Raw genomic sequence first — 19,191 nt, 5'->3', positions numbered from 1 at the left:
TAATTAAAATTTGATGAAATTATTTTTTAAGAGTGATATAAAAATGGCGATAATGTGGATATGCTGGTTACGAACACGTTTGTAAGAATTACAAAATCTAGGGTAGCAAAAGAAATCCTTGGGATCATTCTAAAAAAAAACAATGTGCTTTGAAAAGCTCGATACAATGCAACAGGTATAGAAGATATGTAAAAATTACATAATACTTACTGTTTCTTGCTCCAGTGGACAACTGCTTCCTCCTCTCGCCCCCAGTACAGTCAGGCAGTCATCACTCTAGAAGAAGAAATTATTTTAAAACTTTAATATGAAGTACTTTGATATACTACATTTATGCATATTTTCATGTCTACTGTAAATGAGTAAGAATTATCTGTAATAAAATGCTTTTTTAAACATGAAAAAGCAGAAGTGATGTTAAGCTACACTGAGTAATATCAGCTATGTAGATCTTTTGAAAAAGATGTTAAGTTTTCCACATATGTACACTATACTAAAGATCACATGGGGGAAGACAGAGGATTGATGACTATGCTGTTTAAGTCTGTTTGCATTGCAAACACTACAGGTAGATGTTTGAGAAGTTGTTGCAGTGAATTTTACCTCTGAACCAGTATGCAAAAGTTGTCACTTTCATATAATGGAGAATTTCAGGTTGGCCTGAATAACCAATACTTCCCATTTAATTCTAATCGTTCTATCTTTACCACTTACTCTTCAGACTTCCAATGAAGTCAAAGGAATAGCAGGTTTCTAATGCAACCGTTAGGATGGACTTACACCTACAAAACTTGATGTCTGTCAATTCTGTCAAGTAGAATTCTTCAGTTGGATAAAGATTTAAAAGAGAAAAATTATGGAAATAGCAGACGAACAGCACAACAGAACAAAGGAAGCGATGGAAGTCCTTTGCTGGTGTTACTCAATTATTTTTCAATGGCCTATTTTTACAAAGGGGAAACCAGTTTCCCCGAGATTTTGTATGTGTGAAAGGATGCAAACTACAATACAGAATACAAATATTACACAGCAATTAAAATATTTTAGAGGAGAACCACCAAATGTGAGCTTTGTGAAGTAAACATTTCCACCTGTAACAGATGGTACCACTTTATAAACTACATTTAAATTTGAGAATTTATATCCAACATACTTCACCATTTTCCTGTTTTACAGCCCTTCCTTTAACTGCCTTTCGCACGAACTTCCTTCTCATCTCTTGCTTTTTTAAAACATATATCTAAAATGTATTGCTCCTTTTATTTTCCGGGGTTTTACTTTATTAGGATGATCCAAGGAACATCATTGCTGCAACCCTCAGCAGAATAAATGGCATTCTCTAGAACAGAGATTCTTGTCCTCAAATTGTCTTCCTGACTGAGCTAGGCTTATCCCATATGGGAAAGAAACCGCTGACTATCCTGAACACAAAGATTCTATCCAAGTCTCAAGACTGTGTTGATATTGCCGCAGTAGTTACAGACACATGCAGGTACATAAAGATGAACACAGTACAAAAGCAAACAGTTGCACTCGGTTCTTATCATCTACCAGAACATCTAAGCCTACCACCTAAAGAGTCCTGAATAATTATGTATGTACACAGGGAGGGGGAAGTGTAACTGCCTGATTTGATAAACAAATTTTGAACAAAGACCGGTGGAGCTGCAGCTCAGAGTATGTGGCTTGTTCAATGGTCTACTGGTAGTTCACACTGCCTTACAGGTTTCAGCTAATTCTCATTTTCCATTCTCAAGGTTAAGAGAACTATGCAGGCAACGTGCTTAGCCTGTGGGATGGGAGTGCCTCCTGTTGCCCAAATATGATTCATCAGAATTATTAGCAGTATTATTTAGGTATCTAGTTCAGGTACTCATATTGCCCCATTATTGTGTCTCAATCTGTCTCTCTTTTTAATAAAGCATTTATGTGCTCTCAAACACTCAATGTAAGAAGAGCTTGGAGAGAGGGAACTGTTTGGAAATAACAAGCTAAAATCCATGAGTCATCATGAGACTATGTTGAATGTTCTCAGACACTGTGTTAAACTTTTCAGGCAGCAACAATCCAAAGGAGTTTCATCTCAGAGATACTCCAAGTATGTCACAGGCTGCACACACACACACTACCTCCAGCAGGACAGGGGAATTGCCACCGCTGCCTACCACAAACACAGCTACTGCGAAGCAGCAGAGCTGCCTCTGGCATGCCACACCATTTCTCAAATAGTACCAACTACCAATTAGACTGCAAGTAACTACTGGCCTTTCAGTTTAGAAACACCTTTTCTCTTTTTTTATGTTGTGTCCAAGATTAAGCCACATTTTCAGGATTCCAAAAAAAGCAACAGACATACTGAAGTGTATGAATACATCATTCTTAATGCAATATTAACGTCTCCTTTTTTGAAATGCAAAATGGAAACTAGTTAATCTTTTTCTTGCATCAGAATAGATATGGGGCTATAGTTACGTTCTGAGGAGTTGGTCTTTTTGGGAGGCAGGACATCTGCGAGAAACAGGAAGAAAATGCTTGCTGAAAAAGGCCGCTGTGTCACACTGATTTTGGCTGAAGAAAGCTGTTAGGAGCTTTCAGGGTAAGAAACATCCCCAGAAGATGATAAATAGATCCAGCAGCTGATGCAGAGTTCTAAAACATGGAGTATTATACTGGTTATCTATGACTAACCCACTTACATAGCCTTGACATTTCTAACACAAAAACAAAAATGGTTTTAAGACACTAATACAAAAGACAGCATTGCAGGTAAAAGTAAACTGCTAAGTTGCTGTATCAGGTAGCACTGATTTCTGGTAAAGCACTAATTAAAATGTTTACGGCATCTTTTTAATTGGACAGTTTCAGTGATTGTGGTAATGGAGTTTTGCTCTTTATTCATGCAGCCACACAAGATTTGGGCATTAGATAGCATTCATTCCCTTAGAAAAAGCAGCACTAAGTAAGAACAAGTGATACAGTATTACTGCCTTTTCTGTAAAAAATTCAGCATTGCATTTCAACTACTGAACAAATAGATTTTAAATACCACAAAATCAAAGTTTAAAAAAAATATGCAAAACCTAAAGCCTACTGGTGGTTTCATATGCTTCCTCCTTATATGTAAACACATTCTTCATTGTAACAGAATAAACATACAGATTAACTCCCACTTCTAATCAGTCATTAACTTGGAAAATTAACTAAACTTGGAAAATAAGCTTTTCCAAGATTAACCTTAGGCAGACACTACATACACTGGTGACTGTGCATACCAGGCCAAAGCCACCCTCCCTCTTCTTCCCATCAGTGTCGGATTCAGCGACAGGAAGAACAACAAACATCTAGTTCTTGGATGCTGCACAGTGCCACTGCTTCTCTCCACTCTACCTCCCTGTACCTGCTATCTGCCAAAATGGAAGAGAAGCACAAGTGTTACATGTGCAAATACTCCAGTAAAGACACAAGGAATGAGTGTTAAAGCTCCTCTTGTCTATTCAGTAAATCTGTACCTCAGTCTGCTATAGCCTAGGTTTTCAGACTGTCACTTTCTAGGGTTTTTTTGTTGCCGTTTTGTTTATTGGTATTTAGTTGTTTGTATGTTTGGTTTTTTTAAGGAGACAAACTAAGAAATGAACTTACAGTGCTCAAAAAATACATGACAGGCTTAAACGTGAGATATTTAAAACTCTTAAAAATTTTGCAGAATCAATCTGAGCTTTTACAGTTGCTCCACTATTTTAATTTTTCTTTATGAACCCAAGGGTTAGAAATTTACTTAATCCTCTCTCTCCTCAAGCATATCATGCAACCTCTCTACCCAACAATTGAAGTTTTAAATGAAATGCTGAATAAGCTCAGACTTAGCATAAAATAACTGAATATTGTTAGCACTGTCATATTTCTGTTCTTGTTGTCTGGTCCAATTAATTGTCAACACAGTCCTAGCTCAGGACACCTAACTGTACAAATTGAGTCTATGGGAAACAGAAGTACAAGGATAGTATTAATACCTAAATTAAAATGATTCTAAAAGTATTTATTACTAAGAATAATGTACTCTTCTTTGGTCTTAATTAATCTGTCTGTAGACACTGTAAAGTTACTTCCTTAGGCTTCAGATGACTACAATCCTTATTTGATTACAGCCGTTCAATATTTAATGAGCATGGGAATCTATAAGCTGCCTAGAGCAAAAATCCCAAAACTGTGCCAGGCTGCACTTTATTGAAACTTGTAATGTACAAACAGAAAACAGAAATGCAAACACAGCTGCTGCAGTAAAGCCTACAGGGATAAAAAAGGAAAGAAAGGAAAAAAAGGGAAAAAGATCAATTTAGAAGCATGTGAAATACTCCAGTTCCTGAAATTATTCAGAACCTCTTCAACTATTTCATAATTTCTAAATATGCCTCTTTTTTGATATAAGTTTACCTGCACTTATATATATTACTGCATTTATAACAAAAAAGTAACAAAAATATTCAAAATCTTAATTTAACCTTCTCAGAAAAAAATACTCTAAATTAGGTGCTATTTAGTGTTTTCCAAAACAGTTGATCCTGTAAATGTTTATTGAGCTTGCTGTGATGGAGAACACTAAAATGCTAACTGTAAAATTTATATTTTTTCCTGAAAATTTTACATTGATGCTTAAAAAAAATGAAGATGTGAAAACAAGAACCATTTAGCCACTAACAAAACAGCAACGTAAACCTGTACTTTCAAAATTTCTTGATGTATCTTATGAGCCTTCCAGAACTCTATTATCAGAATCTATTAAATAAGGTAGGTAAAAAAACCCCAAGCCCAAACCAACCGAAAACTGCAAATCCAAATTCTAAAACAGCTATAAATGATCCAAGTTAATTTATGCCCAATTTAACATTTTTCTGAAAAATTACAATTAGCATACAATTAAGACAGATTATTATATCATGGCATTCTGTCCCTGGGTGCAGGAGGATTAATCTCCAGTACAACTGGCCCAGCTTTCTAGAGCCACACATACATTCAATATTCAGAAGCACTGCTCATTCTTCCATCACTAGTTTCCCCATAAACCTCTGTGCTTAATCCAGGTTTATCAAGCGCATAGCTGGAATGAACGGCATTTACAGATTCTGTTGGATTTTTATTACAGCGTTCAGAAAATAAAGAAATAAAGAAAGGAACAAATGTCATTACTAGACATTTCCAATCAATATTTAACAGATAAGCAATTAAATAAAGGATAACTGTGATTTCACTTGTTACAAAAAGGTGAGGTGTGAGTAAACAATGAAAACATGGTGCTGCAAATGGGATTCGATTGCAAATTACTGTTCCAGCTTTCTCTCCCTACTTATCAATGCCTGTATTCTTAACAGTACTCAGAAAAACAGGACTGTGATTTTAGCTTATTTCTAAACAACAAAAAGTGAATCATGAAAAAATAAAAAGCTTTTAATTTGCAGATATCTGATCTTCCTACCAGCTGGCTGCAGCAAAAGCTTATTTGCCCATGTAGACAATTTGCTTGAAGATACCTCTTTTGTGAATAAAGAAAGGATAAAAAAAAACCACCTTTCTCTACAGTGAGAACTTGTGAATAATGACATTTTATAGTTAAACATCAATTTAAAAAAAAATGCAAAGACAGAATTCCTTACCGTCTGTAGTCTACCCAATAGTGTTCGGCTAAGAGGATTTCCTACTGGGCTGAAACACCCTGTGAAAAGCAAAGGCTGTGAATTTTCTGCTTGTTATCCTTTTCCATCGAATAAACCATTTTATTTTAAAATCATTATGTTAGCAGGATATGTTTGACAAAATTCTAATGAAAAGCAGCAGCATCTTTCAGTCACAACTATGCATCCTTCAGTCAGGAACAGTTGGAGGGTTTATTTAACTAACAGACCTGACACAAGGTTAACTAATCCAATATTTCCATTCAAATGATTTGGAGAAATAGCTCAAGCTATGTCCACATGCCACCTCGTGCTCAAAGCTGACACTATTATCTAGGCTGTATTGCTTTTCTCTTCATTGAATTTCTGAGTAATGCATCCAAAGTTTTCCAACAGAAATGATCCTTCCTTATTTTATCTGAAAGAATAACTATGCCTATTCAGTAGTTCCCTTTGATCATCTAAGTTCCTATCACAACACATCTTGCTGTTTATTTTATTCACTCTCTACACAGTGCATTTGAACAAGTACTTGCAAATTCTTTTCTTTTTAAACTATTATGTTAACTACTAAGCTCAGGAAAATCCTTTCATCATCTATGGATTTATCTTTTTGTTACTGGTCTCCTCAGCTGTATACTTAAGAAAAAGTCCTAAAAAGAAAAGATACAAAAAAATCTGAAAATTGTTGAATATGACAGTGAAAAACGCTACTGCTTCATTGGAGAACAGTTTCTCAAGTATAGAGATGCCAGACAACACAGAGTTAAGCTCACTGGATTTTCTCTGTGAGATACTACATCTGAAACAAGTTTTGTTTTCAAAGAGTAAGTTCTGAAAACTCATTTTCATTTGCTACTCCAAATGCCTACTCTTGAGGAGTCCAGTATGTGACTAAAGAGGACTTTTCAGGTTCAGATTCCCATGTACTGGCACAGCTCCACAAGGAAGCTTGCACAACTCCACCTACAGTATACTTTGTAAAGCCTAGTGGTTTTGACTTTCACAGGAGATTTATTAATAAATGTTTAATCATTAAGATATTTAGATATTTCTAAATATAATAAAAGCTGCAAGCTCAAATAATCATAGTTAAACCATGCTCCTGCAGATCTACATGTGAATAATTTTGTACTTGTGAGAAATCCTAAGAGCAATAATGGATTTTTCAATTTTGTGAATCTTAATTTCAAAGAAGCTTGTACAAATTCGGAATACTTCATTTTCAAAGCTTTACTTCGATTTTTATTATTTTTCCATCTCTTCACCTCTTTTCAGAAAAGGAAAGAGACAAGAATAGAAACAGTTTCTGAATTCAACCCATAGTTAAACATGGTAGACTTACCTTTTTTCAAATAAGCTATTTGCTAAAACATTTGTTAAGCACTAACACCAAAAGTCAGTGGGGATATTACTCCTATTAATACTGTTACGTACATAATCATACAAAACACGTTACAAAACAAGCTGCTACAGAGATGATACTACATATGGATGTACTATTGCATACAGTATCATATAATTTCTTTGCATAAAAATACCCCAAACTTAAAACCAATAAAATGTCTGCATGATAAAAAAAATTCTTTAGACAGCTCAATATTCTACCATAGGATTTTCAATTTGAGCCTTTCAGTGTTTTAGCCACTTCACACAAACCCATTCTAAGACAGAAATCATATAAAATATATGATGAAAACAATTGCTTTTTTGGAAAAATATTCAGACTTTAATTTTAATAAACAAAATCTGTATTTCTGTCAGTAATATCACTGACTTTTCTTGTTCTCCTATGGAAAAGACGTATTACCTCCAAGTACTTCTGGACTGTATGTTTATGTATGTGAGTATTTCTGTGCAGTCTATAATTTAGCTGCTTGTCAGATGATAACTTTATTGTTAGACTGATAGCACCAATTAAGCTTCAATACAAGGTAGTGTAGACCTGTTCTGCTGCAAGCATAGGAAAGACACAGATGTGTAACTCAAAGATACAAGGTGTAATGGACTGAATTCTAGCAACTGGCAATGGTTTTGAGAGAGGTTTCCATGACTTGAGCCTTCTTCCAAAACACGCAGGAAATTCCTGTTACCTCACTTGAGGGGTAAACACTAAATAGACCACAGCCCACGGGTCCAAATATTCTGTAGTCCACAGAATCAATGCCATTTGTTCATATTAATCATGCCTATTGGTTACCCTAAGCCAGTCTTTAGTTAACTGTTAGTTGTTTTCAGTTATCAAGTACTCTTTTAGTAGCTCCTACATTCAGAACACAGCATTAAAAACCAAAAAACTGTTCAGATCTTCCTCATTCACAAAACAAGGTCCATTCAGTAAGCAAGGGAATATCTATCCCTTCTTTCTCAAATGAAGCAATAAACTTTTAAAGCAATTTTACACCGCTATTGGCTTGACGTGGTTCCATGCTTGATGAAGCATGTAAACAACGCTGAGCAGGTGTGACTAACAGCTTCAGCAGTGCTTGCTTTGGTTATCTCTGACACAGGCTGTGCAAACTTTTCAACTACTGCAGTGAGGTACTGAAATTGAGGTCAAGATTGCAGAAGGGCATTTTCCACTTGATCCAAAACCGAAGTTTACAGGACACTGTGACCTGTTAGGACTCTCACTTACCCTGCACTTATATAATAAAGGTCATTAAAGCCCTTGTAAGGTCAAACCTGAAAAGAAAACTCCACTGAATGCCCAGGTTAACCTAGACTGTCTTATCTCAAGGATGCTTCCAAATCACTAATGGAGAAGCATTTTTATTGATCTACAGAGTTTACCTTAACTCTCTAACAACCTTCTTAACAGCATTTGCTGTCTTCACCTTCAAAACCCTCCATGTCCTGAGTTTACCTTCTCTATGAAAGCATTAACATTTGGATTACTGTATTTCCTATTACTCTGCATTGATTATTCAGCGGTCTCCTTTATATGGAATTTTACATGAAAAGAATACATTACTTCTAGAAGAACCTACTGCTAATGTCTACATGCCATGTTAGATGGTCTCAAAATGATAGATGCTATTGCTTCTTTGTCAAATAATCAAGATTTTCACATTGACACAATTTAACAGCAGGAGAGCTCTTCTTTATGGTCCACATAATCCTCTAGCTACAATTATCTTGGGAGCCCATGCATGTGCTGACTTTAGGTAAATGCCTACCACAGAACTAGTATCTTTTGAAAACAAGTGTAGCTGCCTGCCTTGAGAGAGAGTCTGAAACTGTATTAGTTTCCTGTACAATTTGAGCAGTGAACTGAAAGTCTATCCTTTCTGGGTCACTTCTGGCAATATATTCTCTGTCAGTAGAACAGCAACTAAAGACAGAAACCAAGTAGTTGTCCTCCTGTCCAAAATATGTTTGTAATACCAAGTTCCCAGTTTTGTTGCATGCTTTCACTGAAAAACTGCCCCCTGCTCCAGATAAGCACATTAGTGCGATCTGATCAAACTCTAAATAGTGGCGCTGAAATACACAGGAAGTAGATGAGTTCACTTCCAAGCAGATTAGACTTATACAGAAATTTATACAACAGCAGCAACAATGCTCCAAAATAGCACTTAAGAACACTTCCTTTTAAATAGCAGCATCTTAACTATTATATTTTTTTTAAATTAATAGCAAAAGATACAGAAAAGGGAAAGAAGTCCTTGTAGGGAGTCGCATAATTCCACTAATACCCTGCTGGAGTGTCCACGATGACCTAATATTAAATGTTTACATGAAAAATTCTTCTTTTAATAGAGGCTGAGAAAACATTTCTTAAAGAATTTATGTTTGAATTAAATCTTCAAAGAAGGCTTTTTCTCCCTTCATGAAATTGACAATTTATTTTGACATTTTTTGACAAATTAATTCTTTGACAATTTTTGACAATATAATTCTTTAATTAATAAATGTATTTGTGCTTTCTAACTCTCCCAAGGATTCCAGTCTCACAGAATCTACAGTTAATGAAATAATCCAAAAGTTCATCCTGGAAAATCCTCAGAAAAATCACAGAACACCAAACAAACAAATACATAACTAAGAAAATTGCAAGACGTTCATATTCAGACATTTCTGTGATGAACCCCTCTAAAGCAAGCAGAAAGGAAAATTAAATCTTACTTATTCCAGTTCCACATTATTCTATTTTTAATTGAGTTTTACTTTAAGTTTACACTAATTATTGATGTCTAAAACCCCCCCAAACAAATCCTGAAATATATGAAAATAAACTATGCCTCTAGGAAATGCTATTTCTTATTGCAGACATTCTTCTTATAATTCATATTGTGGCCTCCTGGAACAGGGCATAGTTAAAATACACCCAAACAACAAACACTGGGGAAAAAAGTCAACTGATAAATGAATATGTGTATAGGAGCTCAGTGCTTTTCCTACTCATCTTCTGTGGCTCTAAAACTGTTCCTGTAAACAGAATTGTTTTCAGCACAGTCACCTATTAAAAAGTATGACCTTTGAGACCAAAAGAACTTTTAGTACGCAGTATAATCTCCTCTTTAGGCTTCAAAGGAAAGTTTTGAGTTTTTTTTTAAATTAAAAGCTTTCAGAGCAGTATTACTCAATTCTTTCTGCAATTTTATTTTTCAAGCTAGGTATAATATAAAAGAAAGAAGATAATTTTATAATGATACATTAATCTTTTCTCAAAGGCTTTATCCTTATAACAATTATGCTTTAAGAGATCAAACAGAATTCATTAAAAAGATTGTTTATATACTGGGTAAGAACCTGTTTTCCTTTACTTAAACACTGGATCACAAATACTTTCAAAACCCACCACAAACATTTTCAGATGCAGTTCACATAAAATTAAAGGAATGGATGTATCCACTTAAAACAAGTGTATCTTTTTATTTTACCAGCCAAACAGATGTGTTACTAATATCCAATGCTGCAGGTAAAAATTCACTTCAAATTCTGCTCTACATAACTTAAAATAGCACCTAGGATTCTGAACAAATTCCAAATCGAACAGGAGAATGGATAGGACCAACGTGTACTGAAAACTGTTTCAGTGAAGTTTAATCTGTATCACAGCTTTACAACTACTTTGGAACACAGTTATCTGAAGGCAGAGCAAGAAAACTACATTCAAAAGCAGTTCAAAGTGAGACAAGGAAGAGAGTATTTTTAGCATTCTTTGTAAAATAGGGTTCTCTTCGCAACTAATACGCCACCAAAGGAAATGGTTAATTCTCTTGAGAGCCTGTATCTTGCAAGCCACTTAAAATGTATATTCTCAAAATAGACGGTTCTCACATGCTATGTTTAAGTGTATATACAAGAGTGCTGTGATGGCATCACTACTGAATGCAAAGGACTTCCACAAACACCCATAAGACTCTTGCAATATAATCTGCACTGATAAAGGTCTACTCAGCATCTGGTGAGCCCATGCTGTTACCAGCCTTCTCCTTGTCTTTTCTCCACTTTTTTCTTCTATCAGAGCAACTGGAAAAGACTGAACTATCTCCTCAATGTTGTTCTGATTTTCTAAGTGGGATTCCAATTTGTTAACCTAAATCAAAACACAAAATGTACACGACAAATAAAATCCCTCTCTGTTTACTGTCTTAATTTCTGTAAGTTATATACAGAAACTTCTGTCAATTTATTTTACCAGTTGGATATGGAAGCTGTTTTCATGCTATATACACTTTAAAAAATGAGAGGAAGGGAGCAGATGGAAGGAGTAGAGGGCTTACCTCTACTGCTGCCAGATGTCACTCCTCCAGTTAGTGCAGCGAGTGATCTAGATGGCAATGACAAACCAAGCCAAAAAAAACCCCACCCCCCCAATTAAGCCAAAACAGAACTGTGCTGATAAGTGAAAGAGTGTAACTTCTTTGTTTCCCTTCCCCATACCCATTAATATAATGAAAACTTGTAAACTAACAAAATGAAGAACTTATGTCAATAGATCAGGCTGTGATTGCAATTCAAAATACTATCCTATGCAGAAAAGTCTGCACAGAAGAATAAGATTTCCATAAAAAAAGTATACAATATTTACCTTTTTAACCAATTGTTTACTAAATGTTGGTATTAAAAAGCTATCTAGAAAAGTAACTCTGGGGAGTTACAAAATTCAGTACCATGCAGTTCCACACATAGCGCTGCTGCTTCTTTCACGCCAGCATGTAATTTTCCAGTAGGTGCCCCAACTCCAGGTATTAGGAAAACTCTGGCTTCTCAAACTGTGATTCAGTCACAGTTTTCCTAAACTGAGATAAACATACTAACTTTCTTATCCAAGGACTGGTACAGTTGTCCCTAGCTCCCGCATCTGGCTGTCTCCAATTCTCCAGCCCAAATGACCAAGTACACCCTTGCTGCAGAGCTAAGCGAACACTAGAGCAGTGGACTGGAGCAAGGCTTGAATTCACACCTGTAGGTCCACAGAAAGATACCTTCACTGTAACAGCAGCTAATACCAAGCCTCATACATGAGACCTCAGAATCAGACAGCACTAACACAAAAAACCCCACTATGCTTCTGGCAGTGCTATTATCCCACAACGTAATTATATCTACCATCAGCCAAAAGAATGCATAGAGTTATTCATTCAATGTTGGCCATTATTTTCATTCCTCGTTCAAGGTGTACAAAGGCACAAACATGTATTTGCTCTGAATCTTAGAATAATCTTCCACAAGGAACTATGGGCATAGTCTGTCACTGTGTTTTAAGAGAATACTGTTTCACACAAATACATTTATCCTGTACTCAGGCACAATGAACAGGCAGAATTTGGCCCCTATTTACAAAAGGTATAATGAAGTAAAAACTATTGCATCACAAAAACAATTAAAAAATCCAACTTTTTAATTAGAGATTAAAATCAAATACATTTAGCAGCCTACACACCCACCTAATTATTTCTGAGTAATCTTATCAAATCATCATCTTACATTTTTCTTGCAAATGTTAAGTTTCTACAGTACCATGCATAAACAATGCAAGTAGTAGCACATGTCCCAAGCATTCTTTTGAAGTAAAGAACATTTATTGAATTCATGCTAATCAGGAACGTGTTAATTTATGACAACCTCTAACATTACATCATAATGGCTGTAGATACAACTGAAAACGAGCAGAGGTTATAGCATCCAGTTGTTTCTTTCTACAGTGTAAACAGTACCTCTACAGCAAACATCAATAAGCCTGCATATATATCATCAGCATTCTGAAGTAACATTGGCAATATTATTTACAAGTTCTATATAGCAGATAAAAAAAGATGTAAGGCAAATGCAGACTATGATGCATACTTTGTATTAATAAGAGGTATTTTTATTCTAGTGCTGTAGATATCCTGAGAAAGTAATTATTAGTTTTGCTAAGCTCACCACAACTATTTAAAAGCAAGCAAACAAAATTAAATTTGAAAAGAAACATATTTTGTATTATATTAAATAAAGTTTGTGGTGTTACTCTATCAAAAAATACTTAATGAAACATAGAAACTGCAGTCTCTTAGAGTTGTGGATGACCAGCACTGAGTAGCAACCTTCACTTTTGGGTTTGGTAATATTTTTGCTTCTGCATGAACCTACCCTCCCTGAATGAGAGGAAACAGAGCTCTTAAGCAGCAGTTATGCTTATCTGTTTCCTAAAAATACGTAGTACAGGTAAATTCTCTTTAGTAATACAGTTAATTGCTATGTAATACAGTTACATAGAATTCAACTCTGTAACTCTCGAAGTCAAGTATCTACTGACTTCAGGAGGTCTACTCATGTCTTCAAAAAACCATACTCAACTAGGGATAAAAGTCAAAGAACGAAAATTATCAAGGAAGGAAAACAGTAATTTACTCCCACAAGCGAAATTCAGCAATGGCTAGATACCCACAGTTACTTAAACCAAATTAGCCTATTACTCTACAAATGGAAAGTTGTAAGTAAGAAACTATGTTTAGTATACCACAAATACTTTCCAAAATCAGCCATTAACATTTTTGCAATGCAAAGTTGTCTCAGCTAAGAAAAACCAGTCAGTTACTGCATGAACACTGATTTCCTATATTACCCAGTAGCCTTAGAATGTCTTGACCAGAAAAAAAAAAATAGTAAAAAAAAAATATTTTGTAACTGCTTGAAGAACATAGGTAGCTTCTTCTAACATTTGCATTCAATGAAAAATAGTATCAGCAACATCATATGCAATCTGCTGGAAAAAATAAGTCAGCTTGATATTTCAGGTCTTTACCATGACCAGAATAGTCACTAGTTTGTACCTAACCTACTGTCTCCATTAAATCAGCACTTTCAGCCAGTACTGAATATTAATTTTAAGAATGTATTACCAGAAAATTCCATGACATTGCCAAACTATTCATATGTTATTAAACCTAAAAAATGCAGGACCATTGGTAGACACTAAATCAGGAAAGCTTTGTAAGAATTTTAATATAGCCTAAAATCAAAAGAGTAAGAAAAAAATTCATAGCAGATACATTTATTGAATTTTCAGAAATACAGGTCTATGTCTAAAATACATTCCCAAGTTTACTTTCCATTTTGTAGTTCTGAAACTAGATTGGTTAGATATTTCATGACAATGTTTGTGTGATGAAACCAACATACCACATGTGAGTTTTTGTGCATGCACACTTCTGGGTTTTCAGATGATGAACAAACTATTCTAAGAAGAGTTTTCTACATATCAGTGATCAGAACATGTATGAATAAGTAAGTCCTTTCTAATTTGTTTCCAACTGCATATGGAAATAAAATAATGGCCTGTAGCTACTTTGGTAACAAAATATGAACACACTTCCTTGTAAATAATATATAACACAGCACTTGAGACTAATATTGGTATCACCCATTAGAGCGGAAAACGCACTGAAAAGTTAAGCCCAACATTAAAGCAACACATTGCAGATCCAGTTTGGTACAGATTTCACTGATGTTGATTTTTCACTGATGTTGATTTTTCGATTTTCTTCACCTACAAGGTTCACAAAGTTTTCTGGAATGCAATAGCATCCTGCTACTACTTTTATGGCAGTGGATTTTTAGAATGCTTTTTAGAAAGTATCACTATTCCTATGCTCTTACCCTTTAGCCACCAGTCAAGCACAGTAGCAGAAGTTACACTAGTTATACAAATATGTACATACCAAATGTTATGCTACTTTGGAGAAAGTAAAAAAGATGAATTGGCCATTAAGGGGGCTGCCTTCTAGTACAGGAGACCCTAATAGAAAGCTTGAATTCTCACTCGATAAAGACCTGAAAAGCAATCTGTTTTAGATGGACTTTTCCTTGGGTCTTAGGTGGAGGTTATGCAAAAAATAAGCATGGAAAGGAAACTGTTTGCAAAGAACACCATTAGGAGGCAATACTCCCTTTAATTTACAAAGTGGCACCTTATCTGAGGAGAGGTAAAAGACAGAAAACAAAAGACAGGCAGGTTCATAAAGAGAGACTGTGCCCAGCTTTGGGCTAAGACCACATTTTCAGAACTCTGGATATCCTGGAGAGGACAGACTTCTCTCCAAGGTTCAACCAGCAACACAAATCACTGCAACGAGTATTAGAATAAATCAAGACTTTACACTTTCTCAGCATCAAGGCAGCAAGTAGAAGTTACAGTCCTAATCAGTGAATTTTTGCCTTAATTGTACAGAGATTTTATAAACAAGAATATTTGCACAGTAAGTCTAAATATGTAAACAAACACATTAATGAAAATTAAATTCAAAATGAATACACAAATACCATTTGACTAAATATTTTCTATAGTATCATGAAACACAATTTGGCTAAGTACTTACTGTACAACACAAGAGATTTTTTCACATAATCACACAGGTAGTGCCAAACTGATAACTGTAGTATTTTAACATATAAGCTTAGTTACATCATCCATCCTATCTGGTTTGACTAACAGCACTCGCTAAAAACGATACTAACTATGCTCATACTGCATCTCCAATGACCCAAAACCCACAAGAAAACAGCAACTGCTAAGTTTTCATACCCATCAGTAAGATAAAAAGGATTACTGAGTTCTGAATATTCAAGGACAAGAAACTCTTCCTCATAGCTTATTATGAAAGCAACACATTTCTATACATTATGCATTGTGAAAGACACCTAGGTTTCTTTAAAACTGACTTAATTGCTAACTGGTACAAAAACATTTGCTTCTTCAAAAGGACCAAACAACTGTACAAAACACAGAAAACTGTCTAGTAACACTCTCAAAGTTTGGAACTCTCAAAGCATATGCTTTAACAGCCTTGTTCACATAAAAGCACAGAGCTGTTAAATCTTCCTAGATGGCTTCTGCACATTTCCATGAGCCAAATTATTAACTCAAGAACTAGTGATACACACAACCCTCGACACACCTTGTTATCTTTGCAGGATTCCTGGAACTTACCCTGAAAATTATTTGTTTTGGTAAGAAAAGCTGATTTGCAGGAAGATTCTTAATTCAAACCACAATTTCAGTTGCTGAAGATCCTTTACACATGAGTAGACAAAAAAGGATGGAAGTGTCCTTTATGCTTTTTAGCAAAAGGAAAACAACTTTCCAATAAAGTACTGTTATCAAGGTACATGTGATGTGGCATACTATATACATGTATTAATAGGGCACTACACTCCTGATTTTCCCAACAACAGTAGCACAATTACCTTTCTTCTGTTGGTTCTGCTTTTTATACATAAGCAGCCAAATCTGAAGCAAATTGAACTTGTGGACACAAAAGGTGAAAAGCTACCATTAACTAATCAACATATAGTTCAAAATACAAATTCTGAATATGTTTCCAAAATGAAAAGTTCCAACAGGACGACTCAGAGTCCTTAAAGGAGATAAATACCACCTCAGTTTTAGCTTGTACCTGGCTCACAAAAGAAGTTCTTCAACTAGGAACGTGCACAATTTGGAAGTTATCAAGAGCTCAGCTACAACAGATTCTCCTAAACAGGCAGATGAGGCAACAGACCTCACTGATATGTACTGTGAATTGAGACAGCCTGAAAAAAACCCCTTCAAGGACAAGACCATCCTTTTTTATTAGAATGAACACTGCTTAAATATGCTTATCTACAAATGAAAATTCAAAGATGCAAGGAGCCAGAAAACAAAGCCTGAAAATAGCAGAAAGCACGATATCTTACGAAGTGGATCTTAGCAGTTACAATCCTCACTAGAAAATAAATTAAAAAAAAAGCTAGTGGAATGGCTTCTTATGCTCTACTGGTAGATAATGACAACCAGAAGTTTGGTGAAAGAATTTTTGAAACAATTTATCACACCAAAAGACGCTCAACATAGATTAAGTAAATTCCATTTTTCTATATTCTATTCCTTGGCATATTAGCTGCATAAGTTTGCTTCCTCTGACCAGCCAGGCTCTGAATGGATTCCAGAAAGATCTGTATCAACATGTCACTGCAACACCCTTCAGTTATCTTGAAAAAAACCCCAATCAGTAAGACACCAGAAGCTAGCATAGACAGCTGAAGTAGAGTCAGTGGCCCTCTATTCAAAACAGAAGATACTGACAGGATAGGAAAAGGGTATACCTATAAACATATGGGGTGCAATAAGTTAGAATAAATCTTCAGATGATGTAATACAGTTTCAAATACTATCTGTTATACAGTCTGAGTAAAAGTCTTCTGCAGAAGGACTGCCTAGTACGCCAAAGCAAAGCCTAGAGTCAAGTGAGCAGGAAAAACTAACAAGTTTTTTTGAATTTGCCTGTGTGTCATTCAGGTCTTTTTTCTCTGGCCAAAGTAGCAAAAACTGAAGAAACTAAGACCTATTTGTGAGGAGAAAAGATGAGGAAGGAATCTGTGCAATCTCTTCCTTCACTGGAACATGCCATAAGGTTGCAGAAAACATCCAAACACAAGTTTTCAGGAGCAGAGTTTTAAGGCAATTCTACCACCTCATCTGAAGCCAACAAGCAATGAGTCACAGTTCTTTACAACCTCCAGTGAGCAAGAAAGCAAGCTAATAGAGAGAAGAAAGGCTCCAGTGAAGCTCTCATTTCATCTGGATCAAAGCAGCACGTTGAGGCCAGCTCTGTAAATAATACCAAGTCACTAGGCTGTGTGACAATAGCAGTGTGTAAGTTACACACCCACAGAGGCCTTCACTTCTCTGTATGCGCTTCCTGATTTCTTAATGCTTTCCCAAGCCACCATCCTCTATCATTAGTTTCTACATGACCAACATCATCAGTATCAAGCTACACTGATACCACAGTCTATTGCAGCGCATACTGTGGACCATAGATACCAAAAGTTAATTTAAAACGTGTTATATTAATAGAATGAATCATGTGAGGGAAGCTTGCTTTCACTGAACTTGGTGCTTCAGCAACATGGGTAACAACTGTTGCTTAGGAATCCACAAAAGTTTAGTTGCTTAACACAGATAAAAATCTATCTACAAAATTTGTAAAGGGTTTTTTAAATAGTTGAAAAAGTACGTATGTATGTATACGAAAAAAGGAAGGATAATGTCTTTTAAAAATACAGATTTTTTTAAATGTACTTGGGGTTTTGGTCACTTGTCAAAACAGGAATGAAGTGAAAGGACCTAGGTCTCCTCTTGGGAGAGGGAGATGCCTCCCTCCTGTGCACTATGGCTGGTACTAGGCCTTTTGCACAGTCCTCCCAGCTCCTCTGGAAATGACAGGAAAAGAAGAATCGGAACAATACGATGCATTATTTTCTCATCTTGTTCACTCATGTTGATTGCTTTACAGACATCATCCTTGCTGACCTGATGCTTCACTGCACAGCCCTTGGGCAGAAGAACTATTTCCACTTCTGAAACCAGCTAGAATTTCATTTAAGCATGCACTTTGTCAACACTTGCTGCCTTGTGGCTCAATAGCTCAAAAATTACAGACAAGCTCAGGCTGAAAACAGTTAACAGGACCTCTCCACTTAGGAATTAGGTTGGTTTAGGATCCACACAATTGAGAAAGTAAGGGCACACTCAGGCCAAATCACTTTTGGCAGAGTCTTTCCACAGTACTACGTCACACCCTGATTTTGCAATCCATATCCACTGCTGCCAAACAGAGAGTAACGCTTCACTTAACCCACACCCTTGTATAATTTGGCCGAGAGTACTTCCTTTAGCCTGAAGGCACAGCAGTAATTACCCTAACATACACCAATTTCAAGTAAATATAAATGGTGTTTCTTCTGATAAAGTTTTTGGAATCTTCAAAGATTGCCGTTATTGTGTTCTGTATTTAGTGTAATTTTTAGTGAAATATTTTAATTAACTTGCCTAGAAGAAACATGAAAAGGAACATATAATAAAGGGACATGTGTATCTTTGATCTCAGTATAAACAAATCTAGCAAGTTTAACTAGAAAATACAAACTCTTCTGACATTTACAACATCTTATCAATCACGTAGAGGAAACTGGATAACCACCTTTCAAAATAGAAGAACTAGATTGTCATGAATGTTAATGATTTTGTCTCTTATGTCTTTCCTACTGT

At 35.6% G+C, this 19,191-nt stretch overlaps 1 protein-coding gene across 2 annotated transcripts in view; it reads right to left on the bottom strand.

Annotated features, from left to right (window-relative positions):
- Nucleotides 1–19,191, bottom strand: part of AHI1 (Abelson helper integration site 1) — a 96,757-nt gene that overhangs the window by 19,804 nt on the left and 57,762 nt on the right. For both annotated transcript variants that reach the window (XM_056343848.1, XM_056343849.1), the window contains exons 20-21: nucleotides 5,649–5,707; nucleotides 211–276 (exon numbers count right to left, since the gene is read on the bottom strand). In XM_056343848.1, the coding sequence (XP_056199823.1) occupies nucleotides 211–276; nucleotides 5,649–5,707 (125 nt within the window). The remainder of the gene's footprint in view (nucleotides 1–210; nucleotides 277–5,648; nucleotides 5,708–19,191) is intronic.

Source organism: Falco biarmicus, chromosome 6 (genome assembly GCF_023638135.1).
Source record: "Falco biarmicus isolate bFalBia1 chromosome 6, bFalBia1.pri, whole genome shotgun sequence".
NCBI classification, from domain to species: domain Eukaryota; kingdom Metazoa; phylum Chordata; class Aves; order Falconiformes; family Falconidae; genus Falco; species Falco biarmicus.
The sequence above is the reverse complement of the archived record's forward strand: the minus strand, read 5'-3'. Positions and strand labels throughout refer to the sequence as shown.